The sequence below is a fragment of the Apodemus sylvaticus genome, chromosome 10, assembly GCF_947179515.1.
Source record: "Apodemus sylvaticus chromosome 10, mApoSyl1.1, whole genome shotgun sequence".
In the NCBI taxonomy this organism is placed as follows: domain Eukaryota; kingdom Metazoa; phylum Chordata; class Mammalia; order Rodentia; family Muridae; genus Apodemus; species Apodemus sylvaticus.
Window position 1 is genome coordinate 38,288,734 of NC_067481.1, and position 18,583 is coordinate 38,307,316.

An 18,583-nucleotide genomic window follows, 5' to 3' on the forward strand; every position below is an offset into this window, starting at 1 on the left:
ACAAGAAAGTAACTATATAGCCTAATGCCACTGGTCTGGGACAAATGGTGGTGTGTGGGGCAAACACACCTTCTGTGCCAGGGATTTCAGTAAGCACAGCACATGTACTGTTCTAGAAGAATGCTACTGAAGTTAAGAGATACTGACTGCATGGTGTAAGTGGGACAAGGAATCTACAATCAGCTACATTAGCACAGCTCAGTATTGTTCCTATGAAAGGTTTACTTCTGAATTATGAAATGTGAAATAAAATGTAAATTTAAAAAGACACTAATGGTCCCTAGGAAACATTAAGTGGAGCACAGGTCACTATGAAAACACTTCACTTTTCCAGTTTGCTTAGTCAATTTTCTTTAAAAAGTCATGTGTTCTTCACAAGGGGTGTATACAAGTATGTAATAAGCATTTTAAAAACTTTAAAGACATTTTTAAAATTGTAAAGATTCTTCTGACTTTTCTTCAACATTAGCCCTGTTGTCACAATTACTGTGTGTCAGAGTAACAGACTAGACTTGTGTAAAGGATACAAATTTACACACATTTTACAGCAACTTATTCCTACACCTACAGAATTCACATTATAATACAGGCAAGTACAAGGCCAAAATAAAACTGTTAAATTCCAAAAAGTCAAACTGTATACTCTTTATTTTGTCCCCTTAAAAAAGTTCAACTTCGGCACCAAGTTTAAAAAGCCCTCGAGTCGTAGGGAGGGAGACCCCACTTCCCAGGCCCGTCTCAGCACACACACACTGTTTTCCGGTGCTGGTGTAGAAGAGGATTTCCCATCTTCTTCTGGCCCCTGAGTCTGCGCCTCAGGGTCAGTTTGACAGCGTGCCTGCGCTGGGATGATGTAGGGAGACTCGAGGCCTGGGCCCCGCCACTTCGACTTAAGCCATTTCGTCGGTGCTTCTTCATAAGGGGGCCAGAGTTGGATTCTTCTAATGTCCTTTTAAAATTGGCTGGTGGGGTTCTTTCAACTTCTTGAGCTTTCATTTGACCTGGAGTTGACATCTTTAAATTTTTTTGGTCCATGATAGTACTTGTTGAATTGGTTGGCATGAGGCCAACTGACAAGGTATTATTCAAAGAATCATGAATCCTTAAAGTCAGGGCTTTGGGGCAATTTTCTTCAAATGTCTCTGAGTCTTTTGAGGTCATCACTACAGTCTGGATACTCCCTCGAGCTATCTCAGCTGGGACCTCTAAAACCTTCTCTGAGAAGGCATTACTGCGAACAAGGGCAGGTATATGGTCCTTAGAGTTCAGCCTTGGCCATGGGTCTTCTTCCAGTGACTGGGTGGAAAAAGGGAAAATAAAATAAATATTTATCTATGCACAATAAACACAGACAGTAAGTTCTTAAGACATTGTTAAGACAGTAAAATTAGCTTGGTAGTGGTGGTGAACGCCTTTAATCCCAGCACTCAGGAGACTGAGACAGGTGGATCTCTGTGAGTTTGAGGCCCAGGCTGATATACAAAGCAAGTTCCAGGACAGCCAGGGCTCCAGAGAGAAACCTTATCTCAAAAACAAACAGATGGCAAAAACTTGGCATGCACTCACTTCACCCTAAGCTGGGGGTAGGAGGGTTGCAAAGGCAGCAGTCAGTACAAAGATATCACAGAAGAAACCCGTCTCAGCACCAGAGATGGCATCATGCACCCAAGGGGAGAAGACCATGTGCTCACAGGTATTTCCCAACTACAACTGGAACCAAGTAAAATACTTTAAGGCTTCAAAACTGACCCATTAAAATAGCCACAAGGACACATTCTACCAAGACATTTGCTCTGAGCCCAGATGTAGAAAAGGACAAAATTACTGCTTTTGATATTTTAATGTCTTTACCCAAGCCTATATTGCTTTTGTTTGTTCATTCATTTATTTGTTTGATGAGACAAAATTTTCCATTGTAGCCCTGGCTGTCCTGAATCTGGCTATGTAGACCAGGCTGGTTTCAAACACTTCAGATCTGCCTACTTCTGTCTCCCCAGTGCTAAACTTTTTTTTTTTTTTTTAATTATTTTTTTGGTTTTTCGAGACAGGGTTTCTCTGTATAGTCCTGGCAGTCCTGGAACTCACTCTGTAGACCAGGCTGTCCTTGGACTCAAGGCTGTGCCTCTGCCTCCCAAGTGCTGGGATTAAAGGCATGCGCCACCACTGTCCAGCTTTTTTTGTTTGTTTGTTTTTTGTTTTGTTTTGGGTTTTTTTTTTTTGAGACAGGGTTTCTCTATGTAGCCCTGGCTGTCCTGGAACTCACTCTGAAGACCAGGCTGGCCTTGAACTCAGAAATCTACCTGACTCTACCTCCCTAGTGCTGGAATTAAAGGTGGTGTGCCACCACCACCACCCGGCTTTTTTTTTTTTTTAATTTACTTATTTATTATATGTGAGTACACTGTAGCTGTCTTCAGACATCCCAGAAGAGGGAGTCAGATCTCATTACAGATGGTTGTGAGCCACCATGTGGTTGCTGGGATTTGAACTCAGGACCTCTGGAAGAGCAATTGGTGCTCTTAACACCTGAGCCATCTCTCCACTCCCCCCTCCAGTGCTAAACTTAAAGTTATATATAACTACTGCCAGCCAAAACTCTATGTTTTAATTTTATGTACTATAATAATATACAACTGATGAACTAGCTCTAATTGTTTTACATAAAATCATTATTTTTTGACATAAGCCCATGAAAAATATAAGCTGACATACCAACATTCTGGTAAATCAAATAATGCCTACCTACATAAACTCGCTTTCAATTTTAATTGAAATATGACATGTGACATGATGATGATGACATAATTAGGGTGAAAAAGAGTAAATTCCTATTCAACGCATTAAGACCTACAGACTTATATTATTGTCCTCCCATGGCATGTATGTGTGAAAACAAATATGGACACACAAAGTAAATACAATTTAAAAGTTTTGTTAACTTGCACTTTTCAAAGCCTTGTGTATATGTGAGAGTGCCCACAGCACAGGATGCATATGCAGAGGTCAGGGGAGCAAGTTACACATGCTCTCCTCACACCATGAAGATCCCAGGAATGAACTCAGGCAGCAAGCCCTGTCATCAGCCAAGCTATCACCATGCCTTTCAAAGGCCTTTCAGAAAAAACTTGGGACAGTGTGTCATGTAACCCAGGCTGGCTTTGAACTTTTGATAATAGGGGTGACTGTAGATTTCTGATTCTCCTGCCACTACTTTATAGTGCTGGATTACAGATAGAGGCCAATATTCAGCTTATACAGTACAAGGAACCAAGCCCAGGGCTTCTTGGATGCTGGGCAAGCTCTCTGTCAACTGAACCATAGATCCCCAGTCCTATAAATAGCCTCCTGACAAAAACTAATTAAAACTAGTTAACTTAAAACTACAAGTGCAATTTTCCAGAGTGTTCTTTTAAAAAATTTCTCCTTCCTAAATTCTAATTTGTGACTATTATCCATCTAGTGTGATGGATTTAATGTGAAGTACAACATTAAAACAATCATGTCATAGCTGGGCGGTGGTGGCGCACGCCTGTAATCCCAGCACTTGGGAGGCAGACACAGGCGGATTTCTGAGTTCGAGGCCAGCCTGGTCTACAGAGTGAGTTCCAGGACAGCCAGGACTACACAGAGAAACCCTGTCTCCAAAAAAAAAAAAAAAAAAATCATGTCATAATGGAGAGAGAGATAGTAATTCTCCATCCCAAGAACATTAGACACTAGACATCAACTAAGAAAACAGGTTACAAAGGGACCTAAATAAGAATAGTAATAGATTCCCCTCTTTTTTGAGACAGGGTCTCTCTATGTAGCTTACAATTATCTCAAAGTCTCCATATTGCCCTTCAACTTGAGATTCCCATCATCTCAGCTTCTCAAACACTAGGATTACATGTGCACAACACTTCTGAGTGTGTGTATATAACATATGTGTGTGTGTACATTCGTATGTGTGAATGTAGGTGCATGTATGTCATAGCATGGGTGAAGATCAGAGGATAACCTTGGGTGTTGGTTCTAGCCTTGTTTAAGATAAGGTCACTTTGGTTTTGTTTTCTGTAGTGTATGCCAGCTAAGTTGCCCATGAGCTTCTGTGAATTCCCCTTTCTCTACATTCCATCTTCCCACAGGGGCACTAGGATTACAAATGCTCCTGCTGTATGCCCAGCTTGCACATGGATTCTGAAGATTAAGACATGAGTGATTCTGCTTGCACATCACCCATTGCCCACCGAGACATATCTGTAGCCCCTCCTTTCCCTTTCTAAGACATGGTCTTGATAATATTACCTATAACTTGCCAAGAGTTCCAGTGGTAAGAAACATTTGTTGTCTGCAACAGTATCTCACTCTAGTCCAGGCTGCTCTCAGACTTGCAGTGATCCTCCTGTCTAAGCCTCCTGTATCTTGAGATTACAGTGGCAGTCACTTTGTGCCTAGATCCCTAACCCTAAGAGACCCTTCTCTATTTGCCTAAATGGCAACTCCACAAACACATTAGGGAACAAGAAAGTAATGAATAATCAAAATTAGGTACACATCCTCGAAGCCTTAAATAAGTGAAACTGTAACAGGTGCCATTCTGTATTATTTAAAACTTTTCAATGAAAAGTCTTTTTTTTTCCTGAGCTACCCAAATTAATCTGTTAGCTCAACAAGCTCTAATTAAGCCAGGCTTATGGCAACCCTCCTGAGACAGAGTCTTGCTGTTAGCTCAAGGAAGCCTTGAATCCATGATCCTTCTAGCCCAGCTGTCAGAGAGGCATACACAACCATGCCTGCCTTGAAAAGAAACCTAACATAAAGTTTCTTTTAAGAAAGCTAAATGTACAAGTGCATACCTGTAACATCAGCACTTAGAAGTTGAAGGCAAGACAATCAGGTCAAGGCCAGCTTCTGGTATATAAAGAGATTGAAGCCAGCCTGTGTACAAAAGACCCTATTTCAAAACAATACCATCTAATAGACAAAAATTTTTATTTTTAAGTACTATGGGCTGTTGAGATGGTCCATTATGTAAGATAAAGATGCTTCCAACATGAGCCTGGCTAACTGAATCCAATTCCCAGCACCCACATAAAAGCAAGAGGAGAACCCAGCATAAAGTGGTCCCCTGACCTCCACATGAACGCTGTAGCATGCTCACCGCAATGAATTCAGAAAGAAGCTGGATGTGGGGCTGCACATGTTTAATCAGCATTTGAAGGCAGAGGCAGAGAGCTCTGTGAGTTCAAGGCTAGCCTGGTCTACAATGTGAGTTTCAGGAAAGTCAGGACTATATATAGAAGACACTGTCTCAAAAAACCAAAAAGAAAAGAAAATAGTGGACAAGGGTGTAACTCTGTAGCTGGATCAAACTTTCTGGGTTTGATAACCAACACAGAAAAATTTAGTATTATGAATCATCTCAAATGATGAAGCAAGCCTGTGATCATAGCTATTCAGGTGTCTAAGACAAGAGGACCACAAATTCGAGATGAACCTAGGCTATACATTAAGTTTAAGGCCAGCCAAAAGTAACGAACTAATATATAAGTTAGCAGTAGTGTGATTATGCGTCATTCACTAGACCCTGAGGTCAATCCTAGTGCAAATTCAAGCAAACCAGACCATGGGGGAAGAAAGAAAAAAAAATTCAATGTCAATTTCTGATGACAGACTACACTTCACCTCACTGCATGTATATTTTTGCCATCTATGTAAAATAAGAGATAGCACAGTAATGATAAATTCTAGACACTGACTTATACAACCACAGTAGCCAAATTAAAAGTCTTTCCAAAGCCTTTGTTTAGAACAGGACTATAATCCCAGCAGGAGTTCAAGGCTAGCCTGGGCTACATGACAGCCTATCTAAAAGCAAAATAGTTCACTGACCCTTTTAAAATTTGCTTAATAAATGATGTAGCATAATGCTTTATTTCCCACCTTATTTGCCAGTGTCCTAAAAAATAAACTCAAACAAAGTCAGGTTAACTGAGTTCTAAATAAATCAGGAAACAGAAATGTTGTACTCACTTAAGTGTGCTCCTCCGCTTACATTTTTTATTCAAGGATTTATTTTTTTTATGTTTGTATATGTGGGGGGTACCCTAGGAGTCCGGAAGAGGGAATCAGATCCACCTACACTAGAGTCACATGTGGTTTTGTGCTGCCTGGTATGGATGCTGGGAACCAAATGCAAATCCTCTAAAGTCTTTCAGACAAGTACTTTTAACCAGTGAGTCACCTCTCTCTAGCCCCACCTCAGCATATCTCAAACTCATTCTATTTTAATTTACACTAAGAAATTGAATAATCAAGCATGGTGGCCTACTTCTGTAATCCCAGCACTCTTGTATGAGGATCAGGTTGGAGGCCTGAAATTGTTTGTCAAACAAACACTCTAAGAAGATAATGCTGTTTCTTACCAATGCTAATAAAAACCCAAGTCCAAGATCCACTACCCTAAGGACCAGTTCAATCTTGATTCTGTATGACTTTCCTCAAAATATTTCATCTCTCAGTGTTGTTATTGATAATATGGGTCATATCGATAGCTCTGTAGTATACATTTAAATTAACTAGTATGTGTATAAGTGGTTCACAGATTTATAAATGTTTTACAAATGTCCATTGATTCATAAAAGGGATCAATAAGTTCCACATATTAACACTTTTCAGTGACCACAATAATTTTTCTATTAAGTTATACATACATACACACACACACACACACACACACACACACACACACACACACACGTACCTGACTTCAAACTGGTCCTGTGTGAAGATGGCTCTTTAAAGAATTGAGGATATAGGATATAGTTTTTCTGGGCAGAGGGGAAAGGAATTCTCTTCAACAACAAATTATATAGCAAAGATCCACCATTTTCTTGAACTTAATTCAAATCCAAAATTCCGTCTTAACCAATTATGATTGTAAATACTGTAATCCCAGTGCTTGGGAAATAAAAGTAGGAAGATCAGGAATTCAAGATTATCCTCAGCTACACAGCCAGTATAAAGTCACCATGGGCCACACCCATGAGACCTTGTCTCAAAAGCAAACAGGATGTATTGGAATGAAGGAGAACATTCTGCAGATTTCTGAACACTTGCTCCCTAACCAGTTCAATTGTTTGCAAAGAATTAGGAGGTGTGGCCTTTGTTGAGGGAGGTGTATATCTCAGAGTAGGCTTTAAGGTTTCTTTCTTTTTCTTTTTTTTTTAAAGATTTATTTATTATATGTAAGTACACTGTAGCTGTCGTCAGCCATACCAGAAGAGGGCGTCAGAGCTCATTACAGATGTTTGTAAGGCACCATGAAGTTGCTGGGATTTGAACTTAGGACCTTCAGAAGAGCAGTCAGTGCTCTTAACCACTGAGCCATCTCTCCAGCCCAGGCTTTGGGGTTTCAAAAGACTTGAGAAACTCCCAGTGCGCTCTCTCTCTCTCTCTCTCTCTCTCTCTCTCTCTCTCTCTCTCTCTCTCTCGATTATGGATCAAGATGTGAACTCTCAGGGCTGGCGAAATGGCTCAGCAGTTAAGAGTACTTGTGCTTGCAGAGGGCCCAGGTTCACATCTCAATATCCACATGGCAGCTCACAACTCCATATTTCCAGCTCCAGGAGATTCACTGCTCTCTCCTAACCTCAGCCTGCATCAGGCAAGCACATGGTAAGCAGATATACATTCAAGCAAAACACTCATGCACATAAAATGAAATCTTAAAAAAAAAAAGAGAGAGATCTCAGCTGTTCTTTAACCATCCTCATATACTCCAACCCTCTGAAACCACAAGCCAGATTAACAAAGTAAACACTTTCTTGTATAAGTTAGTTTTGGTCATGGTGCTTTATCAGGAATAGAAAAGTAAACCATACACCACACACACACACACACACACATCCCTGTAGCACTGTATACCTTGACTGGTGGTGTAGAACTTGGAGAAGGAGTCATCACACAAGTCTCTTGGCTGTTGTAAGTAGGGCTATCAGTCAGGTTCAGAAAGAGCTCATCTTCATTGGCGAAGTTCCCTTGATTGTCTACTTCTGGAGAGATGCAGATTACGATGGCACTTGTGTTATCTGCCCGAAGCATACGCTGCCTCCAGCGTCCAAGTGCTCGATTCACAAGCATTTTGGCACAGGACTGTCCTTGCTCACCCTATATTTAAAAGAACAAGAAGGAAGAACATTAACTCTCAACTACTTACCATTGCATATGATTCAAATTAAAAACCTGGTAGATCTGGTGAGATGGCTCAGTAGGTACAGGTGCCTGCTGCCAAGCCTGATGACTCAAGGTCTCCAGTTCAATCCACTAGACCCACATGGTAAGAGTCACCAGCTCCTCTTTAATCTGCCCTCTGACCAACACACATGCATAAACACAATAAAACAAAAATTTAAAGATAAAAAGCTAAAATGGGCCATATAAGTTAATAAAATTCAAATTCTCAAACATGATCTAAAATTTCTATAATCATGTTAAACTAATGCATTTATAATTTATTTAAAAAATACAGTTTGGGGCAGGGCATGGTGGTGCAAGCCTTTAATTCAAGCATTCCAAGACAGAGGCAGATGCATCTCTCTGAGTTCAAGGCCTACATTTTGAGTTTCAGCACAGCCAGCTCTTACAGACCCTGCCTCAGGAAGATAAACGGATGGATGGATGGATGGATGGATGGATGGATGGATGGATGGATGGATGGATGGATAGATAGATAGATAAGACAGATAGATAGATGATAGATAGATAGATAGATAGACAGACAGACAGACAGATAGATTATCTTGTCATCAAATTATATATTTGTGCACCAAGTGTAATGATATATACCTCTAATTTCAGCACTGGAGAGGCTGAGGCATAAGGATCACTACCAGGAAGTGATATAAAGGATGTGTTATTATCTTTTTAATCAAGAAGTTTGGTCTACTCTAAGGAAAGTTACAGAGAAGTCATCTTTAAGAGGAAGTAAATTATTATAAATATAATTAACAAATAAGTCAATTAGTAATGGTAGGGGAAAAAATCCACTGCAGGGGGCGACTGCCACACAACTGAGGAGCCCACCACAGTGACCTGGTCCAGCAAAGCCAGCTGCTACCTGGGAAACCAGAGGAAGATCACTGGTTCCCAGGACCAAGGAACCACACTGATAACACACAGAGATAGCCCAGAACATCCTAGAGCTCACTGTGTAGCCCAGGCTGGTCTGGAACTGGTGGTCCTCCTGCCTCACATCCCAGGTACTATGATTATAGACAGATATGGAATATCACAAGCTTTGAGTTATAGAAACAACATTTTGTATGCCGTAAAAGAAAAAAATCACTGTCAAATTATTATACACCATTTGGAAAAAGGATTTTGATTTTAATGATGTTAAAAAAAGAGCCATATATGAGGATGCACATCTGTAATCCTACCACTTGTGAAGTTTAGACACAGGATCTAGAGTTAAAAAACCAGCATGAGCTGCCTAAGTGTGAAACCAGAGGGCCTCATGATAGCCTGTCTCAAAAGACCCAAACAAAACAAAAGGTGGAGAGTATGCATCTAAAGTGACCGAGGGCAGTGTTTATGTGTCCTGCTGATTACTGCCTCTCCCAAACTCCTCTGGACACACGGTTCACACAGCCACACACGCTGTCAGGACTCTCTGAGCAGCACTCCTTTGCCTTCACTTCTGCAGCATATCTGCTTTACTCATCAGCAAAGCTCCATGGAGAAAAATAATTCCATATAAGCTATTTCTTTCATTTATTCTTTTCATTTTTCTTATTTCTTAAGACGGGGTCTTACTCTATAGCTCTAGTTCTCCTACAATTCCCTCGGCAGACCAGGCTGGCCTCCAACTTAGAGATCTGCCTGCCTCTGCCTCCTGAGTGCTGGGATCAAAGGCATGCGCCGCCACCGACCAGCAAGTTACTTCCTCTTTATTATTATCTGATAATCACTAACTGCAAAACACTAAGTCTGGGTAATAAGAGTGAATGTTGAAATAACAATTCTTAGCTTTAACAAACTCACAGTTTGATGGGATTGATATTTATAGTCTTTTTTCTTTAGACTGGATGCTAAGGACTGAGCCTGAGGCAAGGCGATGCGTGCCTGTCATCACTACCATCAGGAAGTAAGACCGGAGAATTAATCCCAAAATTCAGGTCAGCCTACGCAATCTAGGAGACACCTTATCTTAAAGTGAAAGGAAAAAAAAGCCTGTGTATTTGCCTAGCATCTGTTAAATTCTAAGTTCAATGCTCAGTGCCAGAAAACAAACATTACAAACATGTTATGCCAAGTGAATGCTAGACTTAAAAGGCCATTTGGTATATGATCATATGTATAGAAAAAAAAATCCAAAGTAGGCACGTACATAGAAACAGAAAAGCCCAGACGTTGCAAGGCATATGGAAAAGGAGGAGAGTCACTGGAAATGATTATGAGGAGTTTGTTCAGAGCAATGATAAGACACAAGACAAACCTCCTTAGCTAGATTCACAACCATGGACAGTAAGACTGAAACACTTCAGACAACATCGAACCACTAAGTCACTTCTCACCATCAAGTATTTTTTCTCCTCTTGGTCTTGGCACATGGAGATGGCATCTTGAGGTGGAACCATATTCCAAAGTCCATCACTTCCCAGGATAATATACTTGTGCTTCCGGGGGTCAAGAGTATGGACACTAGTGTCTGGTTCAGGTGACACCACAAATTTACCACTGAAGAAGTCATAGCTCCACAAGTCACCTAGAGAAAGGGGGGAGAAGAAGCACTATTAATTGCAAGAGAGTCACGCTGCCGACTAAAGGACAGAGTCCCTAGTCCGTTCCTATAGGTACACAACAACTGACAATATTTAAAACCCACACAATCATGCTAGGAATGAGAGAATTCCCTCAACATGCTTAAAAAACAGCATGGGGATTGCAGCAAACATCCTCTTTAACCTTAAAGTAGTGCTAAAGAAAACTCCAAAATGAACTAAGCACTCCCAGAATATCGGTGTTTTCGCATTTGTGGTTCTGAGATCTTAAGCAGAAATGTAAGTTCATGTATTTACAGAATGAAATTAGAAATGAAACTATCTAGAGGTAACAGTGGGGACGAGTGAAAGAGGATGTCAGGAATGAGACAGGAGGGAGGGCGTGCTGGACAATACAGTAGAGAAACACTTCAATAAAATGACCTTCTGTAGGTTAGGGTCAGGGCTTATAACCTAGCACCATGTACAATTTAAAAATGTAAATCAAAACTATGCCATGGGGTAGAGATATATATCAGAAATAAGAGTACTTGATAAGGATGTACAAAAAATCTAGGTTTGAGCCCCAGAATCAGAGGAAAATAATCAAGGACATAACTCTTTTTGAACAACAACAAAAGAATACTATGCCTTGACTGCCACATTTCTTCCAACACTATGCTGGAGTTCTTTCTCAGCCCAGTAGGAAGATTAAAAATACAGATGAATTGAATAGAAGGAAATTATTCATGGGTAATTTCATTTCACAAAGAAAACTAAATAAGTTATTAAAATAAAGCTAAGTATAGCAGCACACAATCACAATCCCGCTCTTCTGAAGAATGGAAGAGGAGGATTGATTCCAAGTTTGAGCCACCCATGGCAATTCAGTAGGACCCCAGTATGAAATTCAAAAGGACTCACAGTGCAGCTCAGCAGTAGAGTGCTTGCTAGCATATGAGGCCCTGGCTTCAAACCCCAGCACCACAAATAGCTCTGCAAGCTTGTTAAACCCAACAGAGAGAAGTCAATATATACATATATACATATGTTTTTCCAGACAGGGTCTCTCTGTATAGCCTGGCTGTTCTGGAACTCACTTTGCAGACGCAGCTGGCATCAAACTCAGAGATCTGCCTGCCTCTCCCTCCCAAGTACATGTGCCAACATGTTTATAATATTTTTAAAAATGAAGCACAGCTGACATTTGCTTTTGAATGACTATCTTCTTTTCAGCCCACTTCCTCCCTAGAGAATGCTTTTTTCTTTAATTAAAAAATGTTTAATATGGGGGCTAGTAAGATGGCTCAGCAGTTAAGAGCAGGGGCTGCTCTTCCAGAGGTCATGAAACCAGTAAGCAAGCCAGTAAGTAACATCCCTCCATGGTCTCTGCATCAACTCCTGCTTCCTGACCTGCTTGAGTTCCAGTCCTGACTTCCTTTGGTGATGAACAAGAACATGGAAGTATAAGCTGAATAAAGCCTTTCCTCCCAAACTTGCTTCTTGGTCATGATGTTTGTGCAGGAACAGAAACCCTGACTAAGGGCTGGAGATAGCTCAGCGGTTAAGAGGACTGACTGCTCTTCCAAAGGTCCTGAGTTCAAATCCCAGCAACCACGTGGCTGCTCACAACCATCCATAACGAGGATCTGACGCCCTCTTCTGGAGTGTCTGAAGATAGCTACAGTGTACTTACATATAATAAATAAATAAATCTTTAAAAAGTAAAATAAAAATAAAGAAACCATGACTAAGACAGCATGCATACATTAAATAAAATTTAAAAATATTTAATATGGATAATATAGATTTAATAGGCACTGGGCCAGTGAGATGGTTCAGTAGCTAAGAGTGACTGAGGCTAAGCCCGACAACCTGAGTTTAATCCTTTGGATCCACATACTAGAAGGATAGAACTGTCTCTCAAAAGTTGTCCTCTGACCTCCACATGTATGCTATGGCATGCATGCACATATACAAATGCATAAATAAATGAAAAAATTACAAAGAATGGGCATTAAGAAGACAGAAAGAGGGGTTGGAGAGATGGCTCAGGATCAGAGTTCAAGTCACAGTATCCACACGGTACCTCACAACAGTCTCATGGGATCTGAAACCCTCTTCTGGCCTCTACGAGCACACTGCACATATACATGGTACAGAGACATATGTGCAAGTAAAATACCCATACACATAAAACTTTTTAAAAAGAAAGAAATTTAAAGCAGACTACAGAAGAGACACTTAGAAAAAGGGCAGTGCACACATTCCCAAGACAACAGGCGACAGGCTTCTCAGGAGAGTTAGCCAAAAAGTACTTGAGATGGGCTTTGAACTTGCTTTGACTTCATTAGTAAAAATCCCTCTACAGTCTGAAAATTTAAATTCATCACGACATACTTGTAGCCAGCTCCCTAACAGCATCACAGGATGTCTTTTCTGTAGATCAAAGGGGAGCCTTGGGTACTGGCAGCTGCCTGCCTACTGGCAGCCGTTTCCCTTTCCATCAGTAGAGGGTGCTGAAAGGACACCAGGAGCAGCCCAAGTATCAGCAACTGTTAGACTACCAATCAACTTTCCCCAGTCATCAACTCTGTGGCTGCTGGCATTCTCCCTGTGGCTGACCTACCACAAAGATTCCCAATACCTGTTTCAGTGATCTAGTTTCAAAACTATAATCAAAATAACCCTTTATTATATAAAGCTTGAAGAGGGTCATGGTGAATAGTCCCTGACTATAACAGCAGTACTTGTGAAGTAGAGGAAGGAGAATCAGGAGTTTAAAGACAGCTCAGAGCCAGGCAGTGGTAGCACAGGCCTTTAATCCCAGCACTTGGGAGGCAGAGGCAGACGGATTTCTGAGTTTGAAGCCAGGCTGGTCTACAGAGTGAGTTCCAGGACAGCCAGGGCTACACAGAGAAACCCTGTCTAAAAAAAAAAAAAAAAGACAGCTCAGCTACACACCCAATTTTTCAAGTCAGCCTGGGCTATAAGAGACCCCGTCTTAATTTTTTTTTTTTTTTTTTTTTTATAAAATGGATAGAAAGAATGGGCAGTGAGTGATTTGGAGGGTAAAGCACTTACACCAAGCCTGACATCCTGAAATAAATTCCCAGCACACACATGACAGAAAAAAAAAATCTTAGGAGATGTTCTCTAGCCCCCTTAAGAGCACTGTGGCATGAGTATACCTGAATAATTTTCATTTCCAGCCTAAAAACCAGAATACTTTTAGTACATCTGCTTCTTGACTGTAACTCATCATGACTACCTCACCAACTCAAGCCTTTTTGCTTATTTTAAGACAGGGTGTCTTGTATGCCAAACAGATCTTGAATCAAAGTCATTATGTAGTTGAAGATGACCTTAAACTTCTGATCCTTCTGCCTCCACCTCCCAAGTCCTGGGATTACAGTACACACTACAACAGCTAGTTTAATCAATACTCGGATGTCACACAGGCTGTGTGCAGGCTGGGCAGGTACTCTAGCATCTAAGCCACATGCCCAGCATAATTCCAGCACTGTGATAATTCCTGATACACTATATGATCTTTCCCACATCAGGACCACTCCTGAAATATTTTTCACAAAACTAGTCCATTCTCCACTTTCAAGATGCAGCTAGCACAATACTCCCTCAAAGTGGCATTTTTGTCACAATGTATAAAGTATTTTTTCCTTTCTTTAAAAAAAAAAAATCAGCACTGTCTCTTTCATTCAAGAGATTTCCTAATGTAAAATTATTTCCTTTACCTCTTCGATGCCTACCACTCCCAGCTACAAGGCGTTATTCCATGACAACTGTCTGCATTACACATCCAAGGCTTACCAAGACACCTTGGCACTACATTAGGGTACTCGGATATCTACTTAGCAAAAACAAACTGTTATTTCCTCATAGAATTTTCTTTCATTTACTTTTATTTTATGTGCATTGGTGTTTTGCTTTCATCTCTATGAGGAAGTCATATCCCTGTAACTGGAGGTACAGACAGTTGTGAACTCTGGGAATTGAAATGGGGTCCTTTGGAAGAGCAAGCAGTGCTCTTAACTGCTGAGCCATATCTCCAGCCCCAAGAATTTTCTTTAGAAAAACTACCCCTATGTAGAAGAGCTAAAGCAGGTATTTCTTTTTTTTGGGGGGGGGGGGTTGAGACAGGGTTTCTCTGTGTAGCCCTGGCTGTTCTAGAACTCACTCTATAGACCAGGCTAGCCTCGAACTCAGAAATCCGCCTGCCTCTGCCTCCCAAGTACTGGGATTAAAGGTGTGCTCCACCACTACCCGGCCAAAGCAGGTATTTCATTAGTTATAATTCAATAGTCTCAGCTATATGTGGTGATCACACCTATAATTTCAGCCAACTGGGAGACTGAGACAAGAGGTTCATTATGAGGACAAGGCAACACAGGACCATACATTTAGATCAGGCCAGCCTGGGATACAATGAGATCTCAAAAATTAAACAAAACAAGAATATTTCTCCCATGGAGTCTTTCCTACTCTCAGGAGTTCTCTCTCAATTTTCCATTAATAAATCAATGGATTTATAGAACAGAATGATTCATTCTGTTCAAAAGTAAATAAAAACAAAAAATTCTAGTCTTCATTCTAAAACCAGAAGACTAGAAAAAACTTATTTTCATTTTGGCATGAACAATTTATTTTACTAAGGAAAAACAAACAAGAAAAAAAACCAAACCTCTGAAACTTAGAACTACTAAGGGCTGAAGTAAACAAGAATACTGAAAATGGTTTTAATCATATTGTGAAGCTTGGACAGGCATGTAGGTATATATGTATCTGAATGAATCCTGGCAGACACACAGATCTCTGCGCATCCCTAAATTCAGATGAAAATTAGTAAGGCTGCAGACATTAATCATAACAAACAACGAGTGGTGCTGCAATGCAGGCTTCACCTCCTCCTTCACATTTAAAATACTGTCATGCAGTTTCATCAACTCTAATCTCACCATGTAAGCTCTCATCTCTCCAGATCATCTTTTCTCTCACCACTGTACAGAGCAGAAATACAACATGATTTTACCAAATGTAAGCCCATCTTACCAAGCGCTCTTGCTACAGCCAGAAAAGGAATCTGGTCAATGACTGTACTCCTTCTAACAGGTCCACTGTGAGTGAGCCGGGGTCTTTTCCAAACTACACGATTCACTCCAGACTTGTTCATCACACTAAAAAGTGAAAAGAGTTCATAAGTAGCATAAATGATTAAAATACAACTAAATCTGATATGTTAGGAATTAATAAAATGAGACTATATTGTCACAAAATAATGACATATATTCAAGTACAAAGATAAAATAAGCCAAGGTTCTTGCTATAAAAAGACACACAAAGCAGGGTAGGATTTACATGAGAGGAATTTGACTAGATTAGGCCAAACAGAACCAACTACAAATAATATGAAAATGAAGAGACAGGTCAAAGAAAAGCACAGGACAACAGGACTCAGACAATAAGGAGGGAGAACATTTATAGACGATAAATTTAAAGGTTTTCTGGTTTCATTGGGGGGATGAGGGGAAAAAAGAAGGCTGCTCTGGTTTTGCTGGGGGATGTGGGAAACAGAAGACTGCTATCTGCAAAGTTTCTGGTTTCAAGATAACAGAAGTTAGCACGATGACTCAGACCTCCAGGCCCCCAGAAGCTTGTGGCAGAAGGCTCAGCGTCTCTTTGGAGTACAGATTACTATGTAGAAGTTTCTATAATTCAAAGCATGAAACTAGACCTGGAGAACACAACAGCTTTATAGATACATATCTGGGAGTTACAGGATAGGAAAATCCTCCCACAACTTTGCCAAAGAAGCAATAAAAATCTTTATAAAGGAATTAGTCACCTCAGGGTACCTAAAACTTTTATAAGTATGGTTAAATAATTTTTTTAAAAAAATCAAAGTATAATGGAGATGACTGCTGATTCTGTGCTTGGTGTGACTGAATGAGACTTACTTAAAAGAAACTGACCCTTATTTCAAAGTAACCATGGTTTCTCTGTGTCGTGTCCTCTCTCTCTCTCTCTCTCTCTCTCTCTCTCTCTCACACACACACACACACACACACACACACACACACACCTTCTCTGATTTTTTTTTAATGTCAATAGAGGCGCTAGAGAGATAGCTGAGTCTGTAAAGTGCCTGCCATAAAAACAGAACATAGTTCTATCCTTAGGAACCAAATAAAAGCAAGGTATGCTGGTGTTGGTGGCACATGCTTAAGATGAATGCAGGCTGGGAGGCAGACAGGAGAATCCCTGGAGCTCCCTGGCCATTCAGCCTACACAAGGCAGCAAGGCCAGGCCAAAGAAAGAGGCATCTCAAAACCAGGTGAGCAAACCAGTTCCCAAGGTATAGTGACATGGGTGCCTGTAATCTCACCTACTAAGGAGACTGGGAGAGAGGACCATGAAATTTAAGGTCACCCGGACAACATAATGAGAACCCCATCTCCAAATGTAATTAAGGGGAGCAGCATATATTCTGGAGGTAAAAGGGCTTGCCACCAATCCACAAGGTCCACAAAGTAGACGGAAAGAGCTGGTTCCTGCAGGGTGTTCTCTGACCTTTATGCATGCCTACACACACAAATGTAATAAAAAAATTATATGTAGACAGAAGATATGCAAACCAGTTGATATGAAGACTTTCCCCATCTCATTGGTGGGAACTAAACACTGAGCCTTGACATGCTAGACACCCACCTGATTTGCTGCTAGCCCAACATACAGATTTGCCAGACAGTCTCATTATTAATAAGAAATCTGACATACTGGTACATATGTCATCTTCTTATTAGTTTACTATATTTGAATAGCAGGACTCTATCTCCCTAAACTAAACCAACATTAACTCTATGTGCACTGAGAGTCAATTGGTTTCACAGCCTGGAAAACTAGATTAAGGATACAGCTCAGTTGTAGAGCATTTGGCTAGCATATATGAGCCCGTAGGTTCAATATCCAATACTACAGAAGAAAAGGAAAAAAAAAAGAACCAATCCCTGAGCAAAGGATGGTAGTGATTGATGGTAGATGCACTAAAGCACTTGATGGTGCAAGCCTGTGGACCAGAACTCAGATCTCTAGGACTTCTGTAAAAACCAGGCATAAATGCAGGGATGTCTGTAATCCCAGAACTCCTCCAGGGAGATAGAAGACAGAGATAGGAGAATCCTTGGAAACTTTCTGGTCATCTAGCATGGTGTATTCAGCAGAAAAACAAACCAAAGAAACTCTGGGTTATGAGGTAGAAGGCAGGGAGCAACGCCCTAGGTGTCCTCTGACCCCAGCACTTAGCCTGGTGCGCACACTCCCAGACAAGCTCACCTAAAGAGGACAAACAACAAAAACAAAGGCCAAGCCAGGAGAGCTGAGTAACAGTGAAAAATGGTCACTCTGCATTGCCCTATGTTAACACAATGCTAGGACACACTGCAAGTAGAACAAGGAAAACTGATTCTATGGCTTAATTTTTATTAAACTTAAGCAGTCACATGTGACCAGTGGTCATCACTGATATGGTGACAGTTCAGTACAGTTGAAACAGAATAACCAAAAATGTCAATATAGAGCAGAAATACAAAAAGTTCCGTGTTCACCTTCCTTTTGGAGAATAAATTCACCTTTCAGTTCTAAAACCAAGGAGAGGTAGAAGATGAAGGCAGTCACTTTCTTATGTTTCTTCAAAGCTGAAGCTCAAATGGGGAGAATGAAGTAAACTGGCCATTCACAAGAACATCACACAGGAGAAATGCATCAAGTATGAATGCCAGCATTCTGTCTTCCAGCCATCTTAAAGCCCAAGTGTCTCTCTA

The 18,583-nt window shown here is 40.7% G+C and overlaps 1 protein-coding gene across 1 annotated transcript in view; it reads right to left on the minus strand.

Annotated features, from left to right (window-relative positions):
* Positions 1-630: 630 nt before the first annotated feature.
* The window catches only part of Ppm1d (protein phosphatase, Mg2+/Mn2+ dependent 1D), a 38,173-nt gene continuing 20,220 nt past the window's right edge, over positions 631-18,583 (minus strand). Inside the window, exons 3-6 of the mRNA XM_052194871.1 lie at positions 15,816-15,940; positions 10,560-10,750; positions 7,909-8,151; positions 631-1,296 (exon numbers count right to left, since the gene is read on the minus strand). Coding sequence (XP_052050831.1) covers positions 739-1,296; positions 7,909-8,151; positions 10,560-10,750; positions 15,816-15,940 — 1,117 coding nt within the window. The 3' untranslated portion in view covers positions 631-738. The remainder of the gene's footprint in view (positions 1,297-7,908; positions 8,152-10,559; positions 10,751-15,815; positions 15,941-18,583) is intronic.